This window comes from Cololabis saira, chromosome 13 (assembly GCF_033807715.1).
Source record: "Cololabis saira isolate AMF1-May2022 chromosome 13, fColSai1.1, whole genome shotgun sequence".
Taxonomy (NCBI): domain Eukaryota; kingdom Metazoa; phylum Chordata; class Actinopteri; order Beloniformes; family Belonidae; genus Cololabis; species Cololabis saira.
In genome coordinates, this window is record NC_084599.1 from 21,937,078 (window position 1) to 21,958,710 (window position 21,633).

General features: G+C 40.8%; 1 protein-coding gene across 8 annotated transcripts in view; it reads right to left on the bottom strand.

The window, feature by feature from the left end:
* Nucleotides 1-20,944, bottom strand: part of zfr2 (zinc finger RNA binding protein 2) — a 33,311-nt gene extending 12,367 nt beyond the window's left edge. Inside the window, exons 1-10 of one of the 8 annotated variants that reach the window (XM_061738280.1) lie at nucleotides 20,852-20,944; nucleotides 7,976-8,207; nucleotides 5,719-5,833; nucleotides 4,653-4,880; nucleotides 3,590-3,664; nucleotides 2,686-3,029; nucleotides 2,288-2,476; nucleotides 1,876-2,116; nucleotides 927-1,102; nucleotides 199-318 (exon numbers count right to left, since the gene is read on the bottom strand). In XM_061738280.1, the coding sequence (XP_061594264.1) occupies nucleotides 199-318; nucleotides 927-1,102; nucleotides 1,876-2,116; nucleotides 2,288-2,476; nucleotides 2,686-3,029; nucleotides 3,590-3,664; nucleotides 4,653-4,880; nucleotides 5,719-5,833; nucleotides 7,976-8,207; nucleotides 20,852-20,904 (1,773 nt within the window). In that variant the 5' untranslated portion in view covers nucleotides 20,905-20,944. Of the gene's footprint in view, nucleotides 1-198; nucleotides 319-926; nucleotides 1,103-1,875; nucleotides 2,117-2,287; nucleotides 2,477-2,685; nucleotides 3,030-3,589; nucleotides 3,665-4,652; nucleotides 4,881-5,718; nucleotides 5,837-7,960; nucleotides 8,208-20,851 lie in introns of all 8 variants that reach the window. The other 7 variants (XM_061738279.1, XM_061738277.1, XM_061738278.1 and 4 more) reach the window with 7 other exon arrangements.
* Between the last annotated feature and the right edge of the window lie 689 nt (nucleotides 20,945-21,633).

Sequence of the window (21,633 nt, forward strand, 5' to 3'; positions counted from 1 at the left end):
AACCAGATGAAAATGGAGAGACTGGCCTGTGTTAATTTGTTATAGCAATTCAGTGAACTTTGGCAAACACAAATTATTTTCTACAATACTAGAACCCTTAAGTGCACATGCCTCAACTGTAACTGCATTACCAAAATTAACTCTTTCTGAATAACCACTCAGGAAGATACTGGCTCAGTGATGCTTTACCGTACGTACCTTGTACTGCAGTCTGTGTCTCCTTCCCTTCAGGTGCATGTCTTTAGCATTGGGATCATTGAAGCTGCACTCACACAGTTTACAGTGGAATCGAATCACTTTCCCATCATCATTACGTACCTGAAAGAAAAGTTGAACACACCGATGTAGATGCCATTCTTCCGTCATAAATTGTCTAAATATAAGCTGCTTATTATCTAAAAACAAATATTAATGAAACGTAACAACTGTAGTCAGGTTTTAATGGACTTTCTATGTGCATTTTGGAGTCGTGGATTGTAAAAGCCACCCCCCCAAAATATCCAAATTATGATGAGAACTATTTTTTTTTAAACAACTTTTACCATGATGTAATTTGTCCCTTGAAAAAACAACAAAAACAAAAACCGATGTCCATATGGGAAGATTTAATTAAATATACATATTCATACACACACCGCATAAGACTGGTCTCTGATTAAGATCACTCAAGAAAGATAATAACATGACCGTGCAAAAGTATTTTTGATACTTGAACACTGTTAAATTCCATAACTGCACATTTATTTCTATATCAATCTCAAAGTATATGACTTTCATGTTAATCAAAAGGGCTCTTTGTTTAATATTTTAAACTTTTCAATGAATAAAACTGTGATTTATCTATGACATGCCAGCTGTGGAGTAAATATGCAGTCAGGTACAATATACTGAACAGGTGGGGATGTAATATGCGTTTGCCTTTATACCTCTTCAACATAGTCATGTCCCACAGGTTGGACGTCCCCCTGACCTCCAGCTCTGTCACCTTTCTCATCCTCACCCTGTGGCTCCATCTTCTGGACTGATGGCTTAACAGGATCGTCTGCTTTAGCAGGCGCCACCGCAACAGTTGTGGCTGCTGGAGAAGCGGCTGGCTTATTAGCTGTCAAGGAGATTAGACGTTTAAAGAACTCATTCAAGAAAAGCTACATTTTCCATATATAAGGCTATATATTTTGAAAGACAAAAGCTTTTCAGAAGATATAACCAATCAATACAGATGTGTCATTTAAAATGCAACTTTTTTTTTATTGCATTTTTAACGGTTTGATGTCATGAGGGACACTTCTGCTATTTGAGAAGTAGATATTAAATATACATGTGATACACAATAATGGTTGGAAATATGGATTGTTTTATGAGTTTCAACTTTTTAAAATGTAAATAGTTAATTTACTGTGTTTTATTAAGGCTTAAAGATTAGTTTAATTAATGAGGCTACTTTTATAGATGGTGAATGTTAAAAGTCCATCTTTTGGAAAGACAAACAGTATATTTTCCTTTTAGTTAAAATGAACTTGCACGTCTACCATTTTTCATAGAATGACTGCGTGTGTATGATTGTGTTGTTTGAGAGCTCCTGGCTGAGGACTCTGCAGCCAGCACAATGGTACACTTTGAGGTGAAGCAGGCAGATATACCATGTAGGTACAACCACCTTTGCTAACAACTTTCACATTTTTTTTACTTAGGAAAACATGTAAAGGTAAAGTAAAGGAAACATGAAAAGTATGTTTTTTTTTTTAACTGAATGTAAGTTCATAAGAATAGGTGTGTACTATAAAGATGAGTTATTTAGATAAAGACTAACACCAGCTTGGATCGTAAACTGTTCGACATTCATTATGTCAAGTGAAAACACCTCATGAAACTTACAAGTGGAAGTCATTTTGAAGGGGGTTGGTTTCTTGACTGGAAGGCTTATTTTGGTTGTGGTGTTTGCGGCCGCGTGTTTGGGCGTCACAGCAGCAGATGAAGTGGTCGAGACTGATAGAGACACGGAGGAGGAGACTGAAGGTTTCCCAGCTGTTGAGGTTGTGATAACTGAAGCAGAGTTAACCAACACTGGCTCAGTTGAAGGTATAGGTTTGCCAAGTTTGGTGTGAAGTTTCACCACCTTTCGAGGTTGACAAAGAGACACAGAATGAGATCCAACTGTTCAAGGTTACTTATACTTTTATCCCATCCCAAATCCCTGAATGAGTTGGGTTTTTTTTCCTAGACTTGGCAGTTTAGAGAAGAGCATGCTTTCTGAAATAGAGGAAAAAAGCTTTACGGCTTTTTTTACCTTTTGGTGTTTGGCCCCACGGATATGTGCAGCATAGGCGTCCGCTCCGGTGCATGACACATCACATAACTCACAGCGTAACTGAGTCTGGACTCCTCTTGGCCCATTGCTGGTCCCAGACTGCCCCCCAGCCTTTAGGGCGGCCTCCTTTTTCTTATGTTTTTGGCCTTCATTGTGTTCCCGGTATGTCTAATGGAGTAAATCAAAGCCACCGGCCAGTGAGATGAAGTGACCAAAATAATAAATACAATTACATTTCAAGTTCTCATACATGCATTCTTGTAAATCATGTTAACATTAAATGTCTTTGTTTCAGTTGGCTTGTGATTTGATAGTCTGCAATACACATATTAGACCAATAAAGATCATTTGGATTTATCTAATTTATAATTGCTTACCTGAGGGCCTGCACAGCTGATCTTGCAAATGTCACAGTAATGAAGCTGAGGTTGTTTGGGAGGCCCTTTGGGTCTTTGGAGCTTGTGCTGGTGGAAAGCAGGCTTTTTATAGGTGTTTCCGGTTGGGGCTGTTACCATGTTGCTGCCCGAGTTACTCCAGGATGAACTTGTGAGCTGCTTGGGTAGTGATTGGATAGAGGGCTGGGTTTCTTGGGGCTGCTGGGGCAGCTGCGACTGCTGCGGTGGAGGCTGCGGTTGGGACAGAGTCTGCTGGGCCGGCTGGTAATAGGATGGGCTCGATGTGGAGGTGTAGCCAACCGAGTCATAATTGGAGTAACTAATACCTGATCATGAGAGGTATGAAGATGAAACTGGAATTTGAATTATTATAGAAAAGAAAGCAGGAAGGGTTTAGGTAAGATATAAACAGTCAGCACTCTTATCAAATGTGATTTCCCCAGGACTGACATCCACCTCGCTTTGAGAAAAAGATGCAGTAGAAAGATTAACCTCATCCTTCAATTTTCAAGTTGTCGATGGTTATCTATGTTGCTGTATGTGCGCGTGTGCATGACATAACCCAATTTTAGCTAAGATTTCATTAAATGAATGACACTGTGTAAAATGTCTTGGACAGCTGTTTGGTCCTCTTAAAACCAAATAAAGACCAACTGAGGTTATCATGTCATGTCCTACAGGGAGCATATTCACTTTGTGTTGTCTGTTCTGACCATTTTTACTGAATCTGTGTTGGATAAAATGTCTTGAAACACTTTCATGCTCCCCTTACAACATGCCTGTAATGTGAAACACTTGCAACAAAGATTTAGTGATCTGTTAACCCATTATAACCCAAAATAAGAATACCCAACTGTGCATTCACACCGAAAGCGTCAAAAATCACCTGTGGTCGCTAAGGACGCCTGCATTGTGCCACTTGCCAATGCCTCCAGTAGTTCTTTCAAGCTGTGCTGCAGAACTGGAAGGAAAAAAGTGCATATAGTCTCCACATATCTATATATAGTGTGCACATCTTCGGTTTCCTCTTTCCCCATGGATCGCACTTTTAGAAGCATTTTTATATTTGGGCGTTATTTCCACGTACACAAGAGTGAGTTTGATGCTCTCCTTAACAAAGTTGGTCCTTGGATCAACAGCAACTATGGGCGTTTGTCCCGGTGAAGCTGTAGTCTGTCTGTGGTGAACACCAATGACAAACCGGGTAGTAGCGAATATGGTGATAATGTTTAAACTGTGCTTTGTGATTAATAAGCACATTTTTTTAATCATTTTGCGTTGAATTGATGTAGCAAATAAAATCGTTCGGACCATTCAGCTCCTCAACCATCAGTTACGTGTTTCACATGAGTAAAGTTCAGGTAAAAACCGCAGTCAAATCAGCAAAAATGTCAGTTAGCTAGATAAAATATATTAATTCCTGATAAAATAAGTTTGTTAGTGCACAGCTATGCTCATGTATGCATGTGAAAGTATAAGTTTGTGTGTACACGGAAGTACAATGTGCATTGAGGCTTCTTGTTTTGGGAATCCCGGGCTGTGATTGGACGCTGCCTCGGCGTCGCCGCTGCTCATTTGCATAAAGTTGAGATTATCTCAACTTCAAATTGACGCCTCTATCGTGCCGCTCCCGACGCCTCCGACGTCTATTGCACCAAGCTTTTATAGAAAATGAAGGCAGCCAGACGCCTATGTCGCCAGTGACGCTTTCGGTGTGAAAAGGCTTTTGTATTGCTTTACTTGATAATACAGATACATTATTCAATGTATATACATTTACAAAAATGGTGTGCATTCCACTTCCCTTTAAATTATAGTGTTCTTATCAGACCAATTTCTGTGCATTATTATTTACGGTGGAAAAGGTTTGTGCGCTCATGTGCAAACACTTGTCCATAATATATGTTGATCATTGTGGGCTCAAAATTCCATGTGACGTGTTTACTCACCAGAGTAAGAGCTGGCTGAGGCGGTGGAGCTGAAAGAGGAGCCCAGGGTGTATGATGAAATGGGTGTTGGAGATTGTTGAACACTGGTGGACACTGGGTAAATGTTGTAGCTGGTAGAAACAGGGCTGGAGATGGCCAGGGGTTTCAGAGCAGTGACCTGCCGCTGAGGTGGAGGAGGCTGGTTGTACACGGTAGAGGTGGCTGGACTATATTCGCTCTTTACTCCTACTAATACAGAAATTGATCAAGAGAGCAGTGGCATAAAGAGAAAGACAGAGAGAGAAAGAAACAGGGAGCGAGAGAGAGAGAGGACAGCATGAAACAGATGTCACTTTCTGGCATTTCCTTTCCCAGGTTTCTGGAGTGACGGGTGGATCCTCACTTTAGTAACAAATGAGCACCAGACGCTTTTCTCAAACAGAACGTCCTTTTCTCTTTTTTTTTACTTCACATTTGCACCAGTTATATAAAATCATCAGGGAAGACTGAGATTAGTCCCAAATCTATTCAGCAGCTGGACAACAAGTCACGTCAAACAGTTACGAACTTGCAGGACTACTTCAACAGAAAATATGACTAACAGAATCCTGTTCTCACCATCAACTTGAGATTACATGAACAGACACAAAATGAGGGAAAAATAAGCTGCCAAGTACCTTGAAACCATGTGTACGAGTAGAGTTATTTTGGCTGAACACTCTATTTCATAAAACAGAAAAGGTGCGTAGGAGAAAGCTAAACAAAGTCCCACGAACAGGAAAAGACCAACAAAACCCTTAACAGGTGTCCAAAGATTTCACAAAATGTGCAATTGTTTTCACCATAAGTAGCTCTAGAATTCTTTCATTTGTCAAATGTCAAATCATTTAATTAAGTAAGAAAAAAGAGCTTGAAAAAAAAAAAAGTCACATATGTTGATTAACTGACGAGAAATACAGTGACACTAATGGTACGACAGCTATCCCATATAAATAGACTCCTGGACAATATAAAACGATACAGACCCACAGCTCAACATAAACATAACATAGGAAAAAAACAGGAAACTGAAAATTAAGTGACTTACTGGTCTGGTAATAATTGTCTGTGGGCGTCCGCTGAGCCGAGGCTATACTCGTCTGGTAGTACTGTTTGTTGTCATATGTCGTCACAACAGGAGGACGCCCATAGTTGTAGTTCTCCTGCTGGTGTTTACATAAGAACATCCACGTTTAATTAACACCCAGCTAAACATAAACAACTGTGGCAAAATCTGACAGCATGCACATACATAACACCACATAGAAACTGCTAATAAATAAATAAAATAGATAAATGAAATAATCTTGGTGAAAGTTTGACCAGTAGACTTTTTTGTGGTCTTGGTCTTGTCTCGGGTCTCTCGGTCTCGCCATGTCTCCAACTCAGGTAATTGAGATGCCATTGCACACACCAAGGTGACAGAATCTTGTGATCCACAGTTCTTCCTCTTGTTAATGTACAGTTTTGTAAACTATTTGTATTTTGTATTTGATTTAATGCAGGATTGGTGCATCTGCATGTGTGTCTGTATTTAATGACAGTATTGTGTTTATAATGGCCTTGTTTGAATTAGTGATGCACCGATTGTTCGGTAACCGAAATTGTTCGGCCGAAAATGGCAAAAAAACACTTTCGGTGTTCGGTGGAATAAGTGGGAAAAAAACCGAACAATTAATAACGGCGTTGTAATATAAATAGACTGGCCGCTCCGTAACTGTTGCGCACCACATAAATAGTTGGCCAACCAAAAACTAACCACATAACGCTCCCGTAATGGTTGCGCAACACATAAATCGTTGGCCAACCAAAAACTAACCACATAAGAATTCTACCTAACATTCACCAGCAGGTGGAACCAAACCAACATAAATCAATCTATTACAGGTGCGTTTAGATGACGAAATCAAACGTGGAAGAGCGTGGAGTGAAGTGGTGCGGTGCAAACATGTCAGCAGTGTGGAAGTATTTTAGAGTGGCAAAGAATAATACAAGAATGGCTGTTTGCAATGAATGTTCTGCTCAAATATCTAGAGGGGGCACATCTGCAAAGTCTTTCAGCACTACAAGTTTGATTTATCATTTGAAATGATAAAAAACCCTGAGCGGTTTAATGCATTTTTATTGTTTTAAGGCCTATGTTACAATGTTCAGTCAGTTAAGCCTAACGTAAGCTCAAAGATGGCCAAAAAATATATTTTGCTAATTTATTTATTTTAAGTTATTGTTCTTTGCTGGTATAATGTCTGCTGGAATATTTAAGAAATGCTGGGAAATTAAAAAATGTTCAGTTTTTTATGTTCAACAAATGTTTTCTACCTTGTAATTTTGTAAAAGATTTTTTTCTTTTAAAAGCATGCCTAAATCAAATTTATTTGATTTATGCAATGGTGAAAAAATTGGCAAAATAAATGAAAAACTGCGAAGAACCATGTTCGGTATTGTTCGGTATTCGGCCAAGTGTTTATTATTATTTTCGGTTTCGGTTTCGGCCACAAATTTTCATTTCGGTGTATCACTAGTTTGAATAAATATATGGCATCATTGGCCTTTGAACAATATTTGCATATCGTTGTGATTGATTAAGCATTAGGTCTGTGCCATTTTAGTGAAGCTGATATGCAGTGTAATTTGGCTACCATAATGGCAAATTATGCAATTTGACGTCAATAATTGTGTGTATCGTTAATATTTAAAATTCACATTTCATCTACAAATTAAGTACAATTTAAATTGGTAACATTTACTATATATTAGACTTTTCTGAGGTGGAGATTGGTGTTGGAGGTTTGTTATTTTGCTAGATGACTTTGGGACTAGTTAATATAGTCATGTCAATCCTTAAAAGCACTCGAGTCAATCCTCAAATAGTGTAGAAATAGCAGTGTTGCAATTGCTGCACATATTTGATCTCAGCTAATTGACGAAAACATTTATAGTGAGTTTACACATAAGACATCCACTGTCTCTTTGTTAGTGTGCTGCAGTTGAATACAACCTCATATTGTTTACTAAGCAGCTGAACCCAGGATGGCGCTTATGTTCTACAACTCATGCAAGATGACAAAATAACTAGGTTTTCTTGGGGTCTCGGTCTTGAGCTGAACTAGTCTTGGTCTTGTCATGGTCTTGAAATTCTCTGGTCTTGTTAGTGTCTTGGTCTCGGTTTAGACAGTCTTGACTACAAGTCTACCTCCTATACGCTAAAATGAAAGCCATGAAATAAAGTCAAACATGCAACATGAAAGTGAAGAGCTAAATAATAATGATAGAAGCAAAAAGAGACTGACCATGTCTGAGTATACCTGGTACGTCTGTGGTGTGGTGGTAGTTTGAGGGGGGTCTGGCTGTCGGTACGTGTAGTCTGGAGGTGCCTGGTGGGTCTGATAGGCAGGATAAGAGGCCGAGACCACAGGCCTGGCTGCCTGGACTGGAGCTGGAGAGTAGGATGCTGTCACTGCATGAGCAACAGCTGGAGCCTGCTGGACACTGTAGCTGGCTGTAGAAGGATGTGAGTAGGCCTGGGGAGGCTGGGTACTAAAGGAAAGCAGAAGAGGTGGAATCATTTTAGGAGCATTCAAATTATTCAGAAAGACATTGCAATCATTAGAGCATAGGGTTATGGAGGACCAAAACGGACATGATTAAATAAATAAAAGCAGAAATATATATATTTTTGTTTTTTCCTTATCCTTATACATGCATTCCTTGTTTTTACATTACCTCGTCTCCTCTTTTTACTTTACCTTATGCATTCATGCCTCATTTTGCAAATGAAGAAGGCTGCCCTTCTTGGTCCAGCTCCTCTACTATTGGTCAATAAACAGGAAGGATCCTGCTTATTCCTGTTTACTGACCAAAAGTTGAGGAGCTGGACCAAGAAGGGCAGCCCTCCTCATGTCCACATGGGCAAGAAATCACAATGCAAAATCTTTGTGAAGTGCTGCAGTACAACATTACATTTACAGATGCCTCTAAAAACGTAACCGTCAAAAAAAACAACCTTTTAACAATCCTGTGCAGAGACAGTATCAACTTCCCTTGACTCTGAGGAACCTTTGATGGGCCATCACACAGAGAATCTGAGATGGTACCAAGGTACCATACTACCCCATAGACATTTGCACCGATATGATAGGAATATAAAAGCAAGAATATAAACTCAGATATTAGCGTAACAGATTTAAGACTGTATCTTTTCTTGGGACACCCGTGCATTTCTTACACAGACATTCCAAAACAATATTACACACATATTACGACATCGTGATTGTGGAGGAAGAAACGGGTACACGCCTGCAGTCTTGACCTTGTTAAAAGCAGCACAAAGGTTTTCCCATTCTAAAATATCACTTTAAATTTAATTTGAAAAAAATACAGGTTTACTTTTACAAAGAGTTGTCTTGCCCTCACAATCTCCCATCACTACCATGCATGGAAATGTATGTTATGTTTATGCATATAACCCTGGTTCACTGATTAGCATGAGTGACTGTCTCACAGTGACGTGCGGTCAGGGGAGGCAGGGGAGGCTGTGCCTCACCTGCCATCATGGAAAAAGAAATGGAAAATGGAAAAAAAATATTTTTTTTATATTTATCAATTGATTTGTACTATAAAGTAATTTTACATTAGATTATTTTTTCTTCAAAAATCGCTGAATTTTCACATTTGCCGTTCAAATGCTGAGAAGATGCGGGCGGTGAGGCAGCACCCCGCTGAGCCTCACCATGGATTGCGCAATGACTCGGCTAACTGTGCCGCCATGCTATGTAGTGAGACCAGATCGCTGTCTCTTTGTATGTCACTATTAAAATTTTCAAACACGTTTGCTATATGAAATAAATTTCCATAGTTAAGCTGATTTATATAATGAACAGCAACTATATGTGTGTAATGCGTTTCTTGTGCCGGCGCAATCATAAAACAGCTGAAAAGAGGCATGGGGTGAGGCACGCACTTCTCCTGCCTCACGGTAGGGGGCACTAGTGAGCTCAGGGATTCTTCTTGCGACTCATTAGCTGCAGAATAAGTGACAACAAGCAGGAGTTTACAGTTAGCGGCGCATGGACTTCATTTATAAGTAAAGGTAAGACCATAATAACTTTTTTTTTAATTAAATGTGCTTTTTGTGCGCTACAGTTTGTATGTGTAAAGCATTTGTATGTGAATGACGATAGGAGGTTTTAAACATAACCAGTTAACTGCTGCCATTCAAATGGTGAATAAGTTTCTCTGGAGGGTTCATATGCTTGTAAATCTGACTGATGAAGTCAGTGCCTCACCATCCATGAATCTCACCGCACGTCACTGCTGTCTCAGTATGGGAAACGCCTCCTGCGTGACCTCAGACACTCCAATACCATTACGCAAGCCATTCCTGGCTGGCACCAGTGACATCTATGCCAGGAGAGTCAAGCCCCTCCTTCTGTATATAGGGCTGAGTTTGATATAGCATCAGCCGTCAGCTCAAAACAGCCTCACCTTTGCCTCGCTTCTGTGGCGGGGGGGGGGGTGGTCTGGTGAGTCACTCGCTCATGCTAATCAGAGCACTGGGGTTATATGCATAACCTTAAGTTGTCTAAATGGTATTCGTTTCGTGTTTCACTACGTCATGTTCACAGTTGACTGTAAACATGACAACTGTGCCAGGGTCGGTGCTGTGACATCCAGTTTGTAAAACCTAACAAACATATGAAATCCAGCAAGCTGCTGCACACGTCCTGGATAGAAACCCCTTAAAGAGTGCCTACTACGTTGCCAGACCCCATGTGGAATGCACACGTAGACCAGCAGGGGGCTGAAGCCCATTGCTAGTATAAGCCAGGGCAATAGCTCAAGACTATCCAGTGGGAAATACACTGTTTCAACACAGGGTTGTTCATATGAGGTTTTTCCCATGATACAAAGAGCTGGGTCACTTCTCCTAAAAGACTGGGTCCTGTCCACGTATACCCGGAGTGCACAGACTGGACATAGAAAATGCAAACACCGGTGCTTGTGTGAGACAAAAGGTGGAGGATAAAAAACTCTCAGTTCTATAGGCGACCCAGAGCAGACAACCTTAGGTATAAAGGCTGGGTTAGGCCTCTTAGGCCGAACTAACCTTGGTGTCATTGGTGGAAAACTGAATGCTTGACTGACAGCATGAAAAGGTATGGCATTTGATTTCACACACCAACCCGCAAAAAACACACCACTTGTGCTCGTACAGCCCTCTTGTTGACAGTGCTCGAGAACACTGAATGGCGTCAATAACATGATGTGTGAAGCCAGCTGTATTCAAGATGAACCACTCACAGGCCAAGCCCAGAGGGCCAGCCTCCCCGGAGAGGAGGAATGGAGGAGTGGGTGGAATATTTCCCTCAGAGCCTGAAATGGCAGGTCCCTTTCTGGGGATTTGGCCTCTCTTTGAGTGTTGTGTATGTGTGAGAGTTAGTTGCATGTGAATGTTGAGTGGAACAGCTCAGAGGTTGCCCTGCAACAGGACCTGATTACCAGATGCCGTTTACCTGAGCTGGAGAAGGCTGATTGACGCGGGAGGATTTGTCAGCCAATCCACCATCAGAGATATAAGGAGCCAGAAGATCAGAACCAGAGGGTGGCAGGGAAGCAATCTGTAACCATCAATGCTCCTGTGCCTTTCTGCACACTGTTATGTGTAATTAGGGCCCTGAGCACTGACAGTGCGAAGGCCCTATTGTTAGTAGGAATTTTTCTCGTTTTTTTCCATTCTTTAGTTGCCTTACGATTGTTTAAACGTTACCTCTGTTAATAAATAACTTTCAATTACCCTAAAAACGTTGGATATTTATGTTACTTCCCTTTTCCACATGAGTCTGTCATAACATCTTTCCACAGAGATAACAGCCATGGAGGGCCACACAACAGCTCAATCTTCGCCTACCAATGTTTTCCCAGTCAGGGTGGAGCTATAAGGATCATAGAAAGTCCCTCCTTCCTCACTCTGGCAGGGGGGAATAAGCCACAGGAGGGAAAGCATACAGGAGGGTCTTTGGCAACTTTTGTTCCAGCACAACCATCTCCAATGGGGCTGTCTGATGTGCAGAAAACCTCTGGTGCATAAAACTTCCACAGTCACCTGACCGGACCTCAATCACATCTGTTTCACCACTTTGGGGCGTAATCTCCTGTCTGCAAACAGTGGGCTGCCCGTGGAGAAAAGGTCCTTCCCACGATTGAGAATGCCTGGTATGTGGGTCACCCTCAGATATTGCAGGTGCATGCTGCTCCAGACTACCAGTCTGTGTGCCAGTATGTGCAACTAGGCGGTTCTCACACCTCCTTGCCTGTTTATGTAGGCCACTACGGTTGAATTGTCTGACCTCACCAGGACATGATGACTCCTCAGGAGGAAATACTTTAGAAACAGATGCACTGCCTGCAGATCCACCCAATTTACATGGGTGGAGCCTATATTGGGTCCCCATCTGCCATTCACCATTCTCCCTTTGTGGGTGCCCCCCACTAGAGAGGCATCTGTAGTGACCCATTTTCTAGTTGAAACCATACCCATCACAACACCCTGGGTCATCCACTGGTGAAATGCTAGAGAGCAGTCCATGGAGACTCTCACCCAGTGGAGGCCATCATGGTATGAGTCCAGATCTAGAGGTGACATCCTCCATCTCTAATCCTGGAGAACAATGAGGCCCATGGCTCTCCCAGTAGCCTGTATCAGACATAGAATGCAATCTGTACTAAAGCAGATTTCATCCCACTAGGCCTGTGTCGAGAAAAAAAAAAAAAATGATTTTCAGATTCTAAACCGATTCTCATATTAATTCCTAAAAATCGATTCGTATGTCTAAAGATCGATTATTTTTCATCATTAGATTTTCACCAGGTGAACTTTAATCCCAGTAGTCATGTAATTTAATTCACACATGTGCGTGGTGTGAAACTATCAATCAATGAACATGGCGTTGAAGAGCAGCGGTAGCGTTAACAAAGCGCGAAATAAATTAAGTTTTCTTTGGAGAAAATGCTGAAAGAGGGGTCACTAAAAGCCGGGGACACTGCACGCTTCTCTGCCCCTCCCGCCCCCGCTGCCCTCGTGAACAAAACAAACATGTCGAAGCGGCCGTCTGAGAAACCAGCGCAGAAGCTACAGAAGCACAGTTTACTCCGTACAGACAGCCGGCTGAGCAGGACTGTTAAGGCTGGAAATTACTTGCTGTTTGAGCCTGTGTTTATGCTGCCATATGCGTTCGCCTCCGTTTGCACAGACAACCAGCTGCGTTAAGAAACGGACCTCGCTCCCGCACCACGCGAGGAGAGCGTGTCGTACTGTAAAACAAAATTATGATTCCACCTACTACAGATGTCGCCAATGAAGTACATGATCTTTCTTTGCACATATCCTTCCATCTCCAGTCAACTGTGTGCTGGCAAAACTTGCAGATCATTGAATCGCCAGACACGTTACACACAGATACGGCGACACCCATACACACCCCCGACCGTGCACAACCAGTGTTCAGTGTTTTGGATATTTCAGCTTAAATTTCAAAATGTTATACAAGTTCAATGAAGTTCATATTATCTGTATTTACTAGAGCTATGAAATACCTGAAAAATTCCCGATCCCGATCTTCAGGGCAAGCTGTGTGTCTGGTGACAGAATAAATTAGACAAACTAAAATGATTTGTTTACTGCATGAGCTGTTGCAATTTCCTTCTTTTTTGCACTTTAAATGGATATTGAAAGGCCCATTTGAGTTATTTATTTAGTTATTTCACAATAATTATCGTGAAATTATTATTTCACTAGTTATTTTACAGTCTTATAATTCAGGCAACAACTCAAAAAGCATTTTTAATAACACTAACCCACATCAATATCAAATCGGATCAAATGGTGATAATCGATTCTGAATCAATTCGATTCTTGACATTTGAATTGATACCTGGCCCTAGTTTGCATAGACGTAACTGACGGTTGCAGCGACGTAACTGACATTTGCATAGTCACTGACATTTGCAGTAACGTAACTGACGTTTGCATAGAGTCACTGACGTCAGTGACTCTATGTAAACGTCATAGAGTCACTGACGTTTGCATAGAGTCACTGACGTTTGCATAGAGTCACTGACGTTTGCATAGAGTCACTGACGTTTGCATAGAGTCACTGACGTTTGCATAGAGTCACTGACGTTTGCATAGAGTCACTGACGTTTGCATAGAGTCGCTGACGTTTGCATAGAGTCGCTGACGTTTGCATAGAGTCGCTGACGTTTGCATAGAGTCACTGACGTTTGCATAGAGTCACTGACGTTTGCATAGAGTCACTGACGTTTGCATAGAGTCACTGACGTTTGCATAGAGTCACTGACGTTTGCACAGAGTCACTGACGTTTGCACAGAGTCACTGACGTTTGCACAGAGTCACTGACGTTTGCACAGAGTCACTGACGTTTGCACAGAGTCACTGACGTTTGCATAGATGTAGATCCCACAGACTGGTATCTGGTTCACCAGTCATATCGTCTTCCAACTCTCCCTGGTAAGCAACCAATATAGAAGAAGCATTAAGAGCTTTAAGTGACCAGGTCAGCCTGGCAAGCCAGCCGGCAGAAGAGCAGTTTGCATGGGAAGGCGCAGTGGATGGAGGTTAGAGCAGCCAGAGCATGTCCTAAGCCAAGGCATGCCACACACACGGGGTGAGTATCCCGGGAGGAAATTTTATTGCGGCAGGGGCAAACTGTTGGACCCGACGGCTTACACTGGATTTTCCAGCCGTAGCCATGGCTATTAGGCTATATATGTTAGCAGAGCATGCCAGTAAGCTTGTGAAGCTATCTCTATTATGGGAAATATTTCTACGTCCTGCTAGCATTTGGTGAAAAGTAATGCTACTTTTCAAGGAGGTATTGCTACTCTTCGTTTGATAGCTAACAACTGTATCGGTATGAACGAGTATCCAGTGACTGAGTCGTGCACTCAGTCAGTGGACAGTTTAGCTCAGCACCAGATAACGCAATTGTTGCCAAGCATCTGTGAGAAGCTAGAAAAGGGTTTTTGAATGATGACTGACACTATGTCAGCCCTAAGAGGATGGGCTGGGCCCTCCTGTCATAGATGTCACTGGTACCAGAATTTCCTGCCTGGCGTAATGGTATTGGAGCTTCTGATGAGGTTACACAGGAGGCTCAAGGAGCTACAGTGGACATCATGGCAGAGGTGATGGAGAGACTCAAGAAAAAGTAATGGGCAAGAAAACCCACAAATGACTGAGCAAGAAGCTGTACAAGAGTTAATAATGGACAAGGTTGTGAATGTGAATTAACCTTAATCCCTACAAATGGCACCTCTGAGATAAAAAATTGCAATAAATCAATAAGTTTCCTTTGTGTCACTTTAAAGATTGATTTGTATTTTGTCAGTTATTCTTTTTTACCTAACTTTTTGCCACAAAAATGTCAAACAACTATTCATAAAACAGACTTTCGAGATTTTATGCTGGCGTAAACAATGTCTTGTTTTGAATGGAAATTTATGCAAATATGAAAAGGTATTTGGTTGGTAGGAAATGTAAATGACAAACAAACAATAGGAAACTTTTCCTTTCAACAGTCGCCTAGTGCATGCTCAGGACGGGGGATTGGATCAAAGGAAAGCTTTGATGCAATCTGTTGGTTTCCTTAGCTAGGGAATTATTATAATTGTATTTTCTATTGGCCCTATATTAATTAGGCTAATAGGAGATCTATTTTTTGGGTGCCGTTAAAGCCAAATTAAATTTAATTAAACTTAATTCAATTTCATTGAAAGTGCTATACAAATATAGTTTTTTATCATGATAAATAAATCATCAGTTAGAAAATCATCCATGATTTAGTTACCAAAAATTGTTGGAAAAACTGCCAAAAAAAAAATCAGGTGCAGTACTAATGGATACATTATATCAGTTTCAAACTTTATCCATCTAAATTCAGCAAATAAACACCAATTCAAATGAAAAAAAAAATATGAAAGTAAAATTTATAGTTATGCATTACTGACAAAAAATTCCTCTCTATAACAAAAAACTAACTGGAAGCCAGAAATACGGGTTAACAGCAGCCTCTAGTTGGATGAGGTCAGCAGTTACCGACATCAATAATTGACGTTTTCAGCACTCTGTTAAGCTTTCAGTGTCAGGGAAGACAAAAGCATGAAAAGGGCTAAAATTAAATGATGCCTTCTAATTATTATTAATAAAACAGTGTAAAAGTACAGTAATACACTGTTTTGACACAAACAAAGGCCAACTTGCACTTGGGGGGGGGGGGGATTTAAGGTTAGAGTTTACAAGGTCGGCTGGTCTTTGTAATGTTCAAACAGCAACATGATGTGAACGTCTATTATTTCATTATCTTGCATTCTGAGCAAAACTGACATACTCCAATCTGTCCCACCTTAACATTTCGATCTCAAACATCATCCCAAATATTTCACCAAATAAATGGAGAATACAAAACAATACATTGGATGTTTCTTTACTGACCTACATGTCTGCTCTGCCATCACTGCAACTGCAGACAAGGACAGATTTGTTGGAAACCTTCCATTAAAGAAAGAAAAACCCACTGAAAGAACTTGATTGAAACTGACAAAAGTAATAATATACTGAATATCGACAAAATTGCTTTTGAAATGGGGTCAACAAAACCATTTAAAAAAAAAAAAAAAAAACTATTGAAACTCTCCTGGACAATTTCTTTTTTTTGGTCCCCCAGGAAATGTTTTTTTTTAATATAATTTGACCACATTAACATGCTAAACTAATATGTGTCTTGCAATCAGCATCACACTCCTCTTCAATTTTGCTATTTAAAGGGTGAAAAATAGTTCCACTGCTTGTTTGTATCAGTGTTCACCACACTGAACATGGACCAGAGAAAGTAAAGGAGAGAGTTGTCTGTAGAGATAAGAATTAAAATTCTAGACAATCATGGTTAAAGTAAAGGCAGGAGGACCATCTCCAAGCAGCTTAATGTTCCTGTAATTACAGTTGCAAAGTTTAGGGTCCACCGGCTTGCAGCCAGCCTCTCTGGACATGTCCACAAGAAAAAAAAAACACACACAATGACCTCCTGATGGCAACAGACTCCAGCCTACTCTCCATCCTCATCCTCCTTGGCCTTAAACCCCATCTCACACAGCATCCTCCTGAATAGATTCATTTCCATTGGAATAACTCACACAACCTTGGCTTGGTTTAATTATTATCTTTCAGGCAGCATTCAGTTCATCCAAGGCCATTCACACAGGTCCGAGCAATCTCCTGTCACTTCTGGCGTGCCCCACGGCTCAGTCCTGGGCCCTCTTCTCTTCATTAATTATCTTCTTCCCCTTGGCAATATTTTCCGTCATCATAACATTCTTTCTCACTGTTATGCGGATGACACGCAGCTCTAAATCTCCAGTAAACCCAACTAAACCCTCCCACCTTCCTCCCTTAAGGAAATCTGTTCCTGGCTTTCATCCAACTTCCTCAAACTAAACAGTGACAAGACCAAACTTATTTTAATTGGTTGCAAATCAACATTATCTAAAATTTCAAAACAGACCTGAAAACCTTCCTATTCAGGAAAGCTTTTAACTGTCAAGGAGGGTAAGGGAGATGACGCTGGCGTGTTTGTTCGCCGCTTCTCAGTCTGAGTTTTTAAATTTTATTGATACTGACCTTTCCTGTACTTGTTTTAACTTGTTTTAATCTGACAACTCCTGTTTCCCCTTCCCCTCAGGTAAAGAGATTTTCATCCTGGAGAAAACTCTTTCATTCCAATCATACATCATTAACATCACTCGGTCTGCTTTAGGCTGGATTATGGTTCTGCAACTAATCGACGCCGAGCCTACGCCGCAGGTTGCGCTGCGTCGCGCACGCCACGCCGTGCCTGACATGCACCTCCCACAAATTGTAACTACGGGTCAAGAGGTCGCAGACCAACGCAGACCAAGAGGGCTATGATTGGTTCGCTTGGTAGCAACGCATTTCCGGTTCCGGTTCGTGAAGCAGTCATGAACTTTCAGCGCTCTTTTCTTCGTGTATGTGTGATCTATTTTGTTTTGGTTTTTTGCACAATAGTTGTCCTTATCTCTTTGATTCACTGTGACCGGAAAAGTGGGATAAACCATTCAGGAAAAGATCGCACCTCCCTGGCGCTCACGGGGGTATTGTACCGCAGCGAAATAGAGTGTTGGAGAAGTCCGGAGGATTCATGACGGCGTCACGGAAGCAGCGTGTGCTCTGCGTTGGTGTAGCGCAGAACCATAATCAAGCCTTTATTGTCATCTCTGTACGAAAAATCGTCTTCGTCCATCCCTTACCCCCCATGCCACTGCAATCTTAGTTCACTGCCTTGTCACTTCCCATAGTGACTACTGTAACTTTCTTCTTTTTGGCCTCCCTCATAAAAGGTACAACTGGTCCATAACTCTGCTGCCCGAATCATCACCAGAACTCCCTCCATCAACCACATCACTCCTGTTCTTTAACAGCTCCATGTGCTCCCGGTGCACCTCCGCATCAACTTCAAAATCCTGCTGTACACCTTCAAGGCCATTCATAACCTTGCCCCTCCACGTTACCACCCCATCTCGTTCCCTCACATCTGTCTCTTGTCTTCACCTGACGGTTCTTCTTGCCTGTCTGACTACCATGGGGAGCAGGGCGGTCAGCCTCTCTGCTCCCTAGCTCTGGAATGCTATTCCACCTGAAATTTGAAACCTGGACTCTCTTCCACAATTGAAAAAAATGACTTAAACCCCTCCTCTTCCAGATTGCTTACCACTGACACTGCTCTTTTACCTGTTTTTTTTTTTAATTCATCCATGTATTCTTTGTATTTTATCTTGTGCCAACAGTTTGTTATGTTGTATGGTGACCTTGAGTTTTATGAAAGGCACCTTATAAATAAGATGCATTATTAAAGCTTCAACAAAAGCTCTGTTTACATTTATTTTTCAGTTTACTGTTTCCATTGCAACTTAAGGACATAAGCTGAATACACCATTTTCTGATTTCGTCACTTGTCAAAATGTGAAGTATAATCAATGAAATCTAACCGTAGATCATCTAATCAGACACTTTTAACTCACTATTCAACGTTTATTTGAACAAAGGGTTATTGTTCTTTTAATGATGACACTGCCGTGGATCGAGGTCCAGAAGTAATTTTACTCCAGTGCGAATAGTACATCAACAGTATGCATGACTTGGATCAGTTATTGCCTTTTCCGTTTAGGACATTATTCTATATTTGGTTTAAAAGCTTCTTTTGAAACAGCTTGTGTCAAGAGAACAACTTTGCAATCAGGAAATCCACCCAAACTTTGTAGCAACTTCAAAGTTTTTCCAAAGAGTGGGATAAATTCTGGAGATTAGATTTGTGAAGCCAATTAGAGAGGTATTTGCAAACACAACGCTGTAAAGGAAAAAGTGCTTTCCCAACATGTTAGTAGGGAAGTATTTAATGTTCTCAATTATCAAATATTATATAACGGATTTCAATTTATTGGAAGACCACACTAAAGATTTAACAGCTTCTACATTTGTGTTGTTTATTATATATTCATATTTTTTTAAATGCAATTTAGTTCAGGCAGTAAGGACTTTTTATATCCACTATATGTCCATTTGTACTTTTTTTAAGGTTACTCTTCAAGTGACATGTTAAGAAATACTGTCTAGAGTACTTCATATGTGGGCCCAAGATAAAATGTACATTTAGCCCAATTTATAAAAACAAAATGTTATTGGCACATTGTACATCCACACAACAAAAGTTAAAATTAAAAACTTAAATACTGAGAAAATGCTTTAATTTTACTCTTCAATACATATTTATTAGATCTTCTGTATAGATGTAGCTTGTGGTGTTACTCTTATTTCATTTTTTCAATGAGCACTACAGTGTTATATAAACTGACATTCTGATATGAGATTAGACATAAATTAACTATATCGGTGTCAACAGACTTAAACCTCCAATCACAGATCAGCAAAGCTTTACAGAGTACCATGACCTGAGCTTAGGTAGGAGTAGTTGGATTATGAGCTAAGAAAAGTCACCTATAAGGAGAAGTCTCGAAGATCGTGCAAACATTGTTAAATAAATTAGCTCCTGAGGGAAACATGACTCATTAGGAATACAGCAGCACGATGCTGGAGACCTGTTTTCCACGTCTGCAGGCTGTAATCTAAACACACAGACACAATAGACGAAACGGGAAACCTTTTGCACTTCATTGATGGCAGAATGAATACTTTACATTAGGGATGGGCGGTTTGGACTAAAAAGTTTATCACGATAATTTCTGGCATTTATCCCGATAACGATAAAAATGACGATACAAAGCGTTACATCAACGGGAAATATTTCTTTCTTTCTCTCAGGCTCATTTCTTTCTTTCTTTCTTTCAGGCTCATTTCTTTCTTTCTTTCTTTCTTTCTCATTTCCTCAATTTATAATTTTTACCGTGAGATACAAATTCTTACCGTGGGTAATTTTTTTGACGGTTTATCGTGAACGGTAAAATATCTCCCATTCCTACTTTACATATTAGTCAATGATCTGTCACATTGGAAGATTTGATGATTCAGATCATGAAGCTGACAAAACACATCCCTTGAGGGTGTATTACTAGTGACCAGTTTCCTGCCAAGCCACAAGCATTTACCTAGTTTCCTCTCCTTACCAAAACAGCCCAGTGCCAGATCGGGGTTCGTCCTCTTAATCCTTATCAACGAATGCACCTTAAAGGCTGATTTATGGTTCCGCGTTATACCAACGCAGAGCCTACGGCGTATGGTACGCGGCGACGCGCACCATACGTTCAGCGTCGCGGCGTACCCTGCGTCGATTTAACGCGGAGCCCTAATTCAGCCTTAACAAGCCACGGAAATATTGCCAAAACAGCCTTTTGGGGTGCCATTTCTGCACAACACGTTGTGTAATCTCTCCCTGCGTCCACATCCAGGATGTCAGCACCGGAGGACCAGTAAGCGCTGGCCTGCGAACCCCAGTTAGCTCAGCGCCCCGACGGGTCCGGCCAGTCGCACAGCTCTGCACCGCCAAGCCCCGGACCCGAGGGAGGGACAGCGTCTCCGCGAAAACACCCCCGTGCTTCAAACCGCACACCAACAACCTTTTTGCATCACTCGGCCCACCTGTATTGCGGACCGGCACCATGTGTGAAGCCGAAATAGTTGCTTGCAGCCATCTTGGCATCTCTGGTTCTGTACTGTACTGGCTAACAGCAGTGAAGCAGAGAAACTCAAGCGTCAAGATGGTTCCCCCCCCCCCCTTATAGGCTTCCAATAGTAACCCTTGCCCACCATCGCCTTTGGAGCGTGGGATCAATTTTTTTTTTTTCAGCGTATAAGAAGGGAAATTACATTTACATGTATTTATTCAGTTAATTAAATATATTTTGTGAGGGGATTTTCGTAGCTTGATTCTGAAATTTTGCTTCTGCTGCACCGGCTGATAATACGAAGACGGAAGTATTTTACAGGGAATTCACTTAGTTCACTTGTTTTAAATTGGCTTGTCCCTTTGTCCCGTCTTATCTGCTGAATGGAGCAGCTGCCACGATTTGAGAATGCTTATTTAAAAACATGTTCTCTCTTTTAAAAATAAGAAAATACAAGTAAAACATGAAAACAATTGCGATTACAGAAATACATTAAAATAAAAAGTTAGGGCAAAAAGGATGAAATAAAAAGTGTTATGCTCTTTAAAAAAAAAATGTTAAAAAATATATATCAAAAATGGTAAAAGTGTTAATAGCTTTAGGGTTCTGAAACTTTTTAATTGGGCGAATGTACTGCCTGAATTGCTGAATAAATGCATTAAAAAATTGTGTGTCACACCATACTTGCATTAATGAAATATTAAATAAATATGAAACTGCCCATAAGGTTGATTATTTTAACCATATTAATTTGTT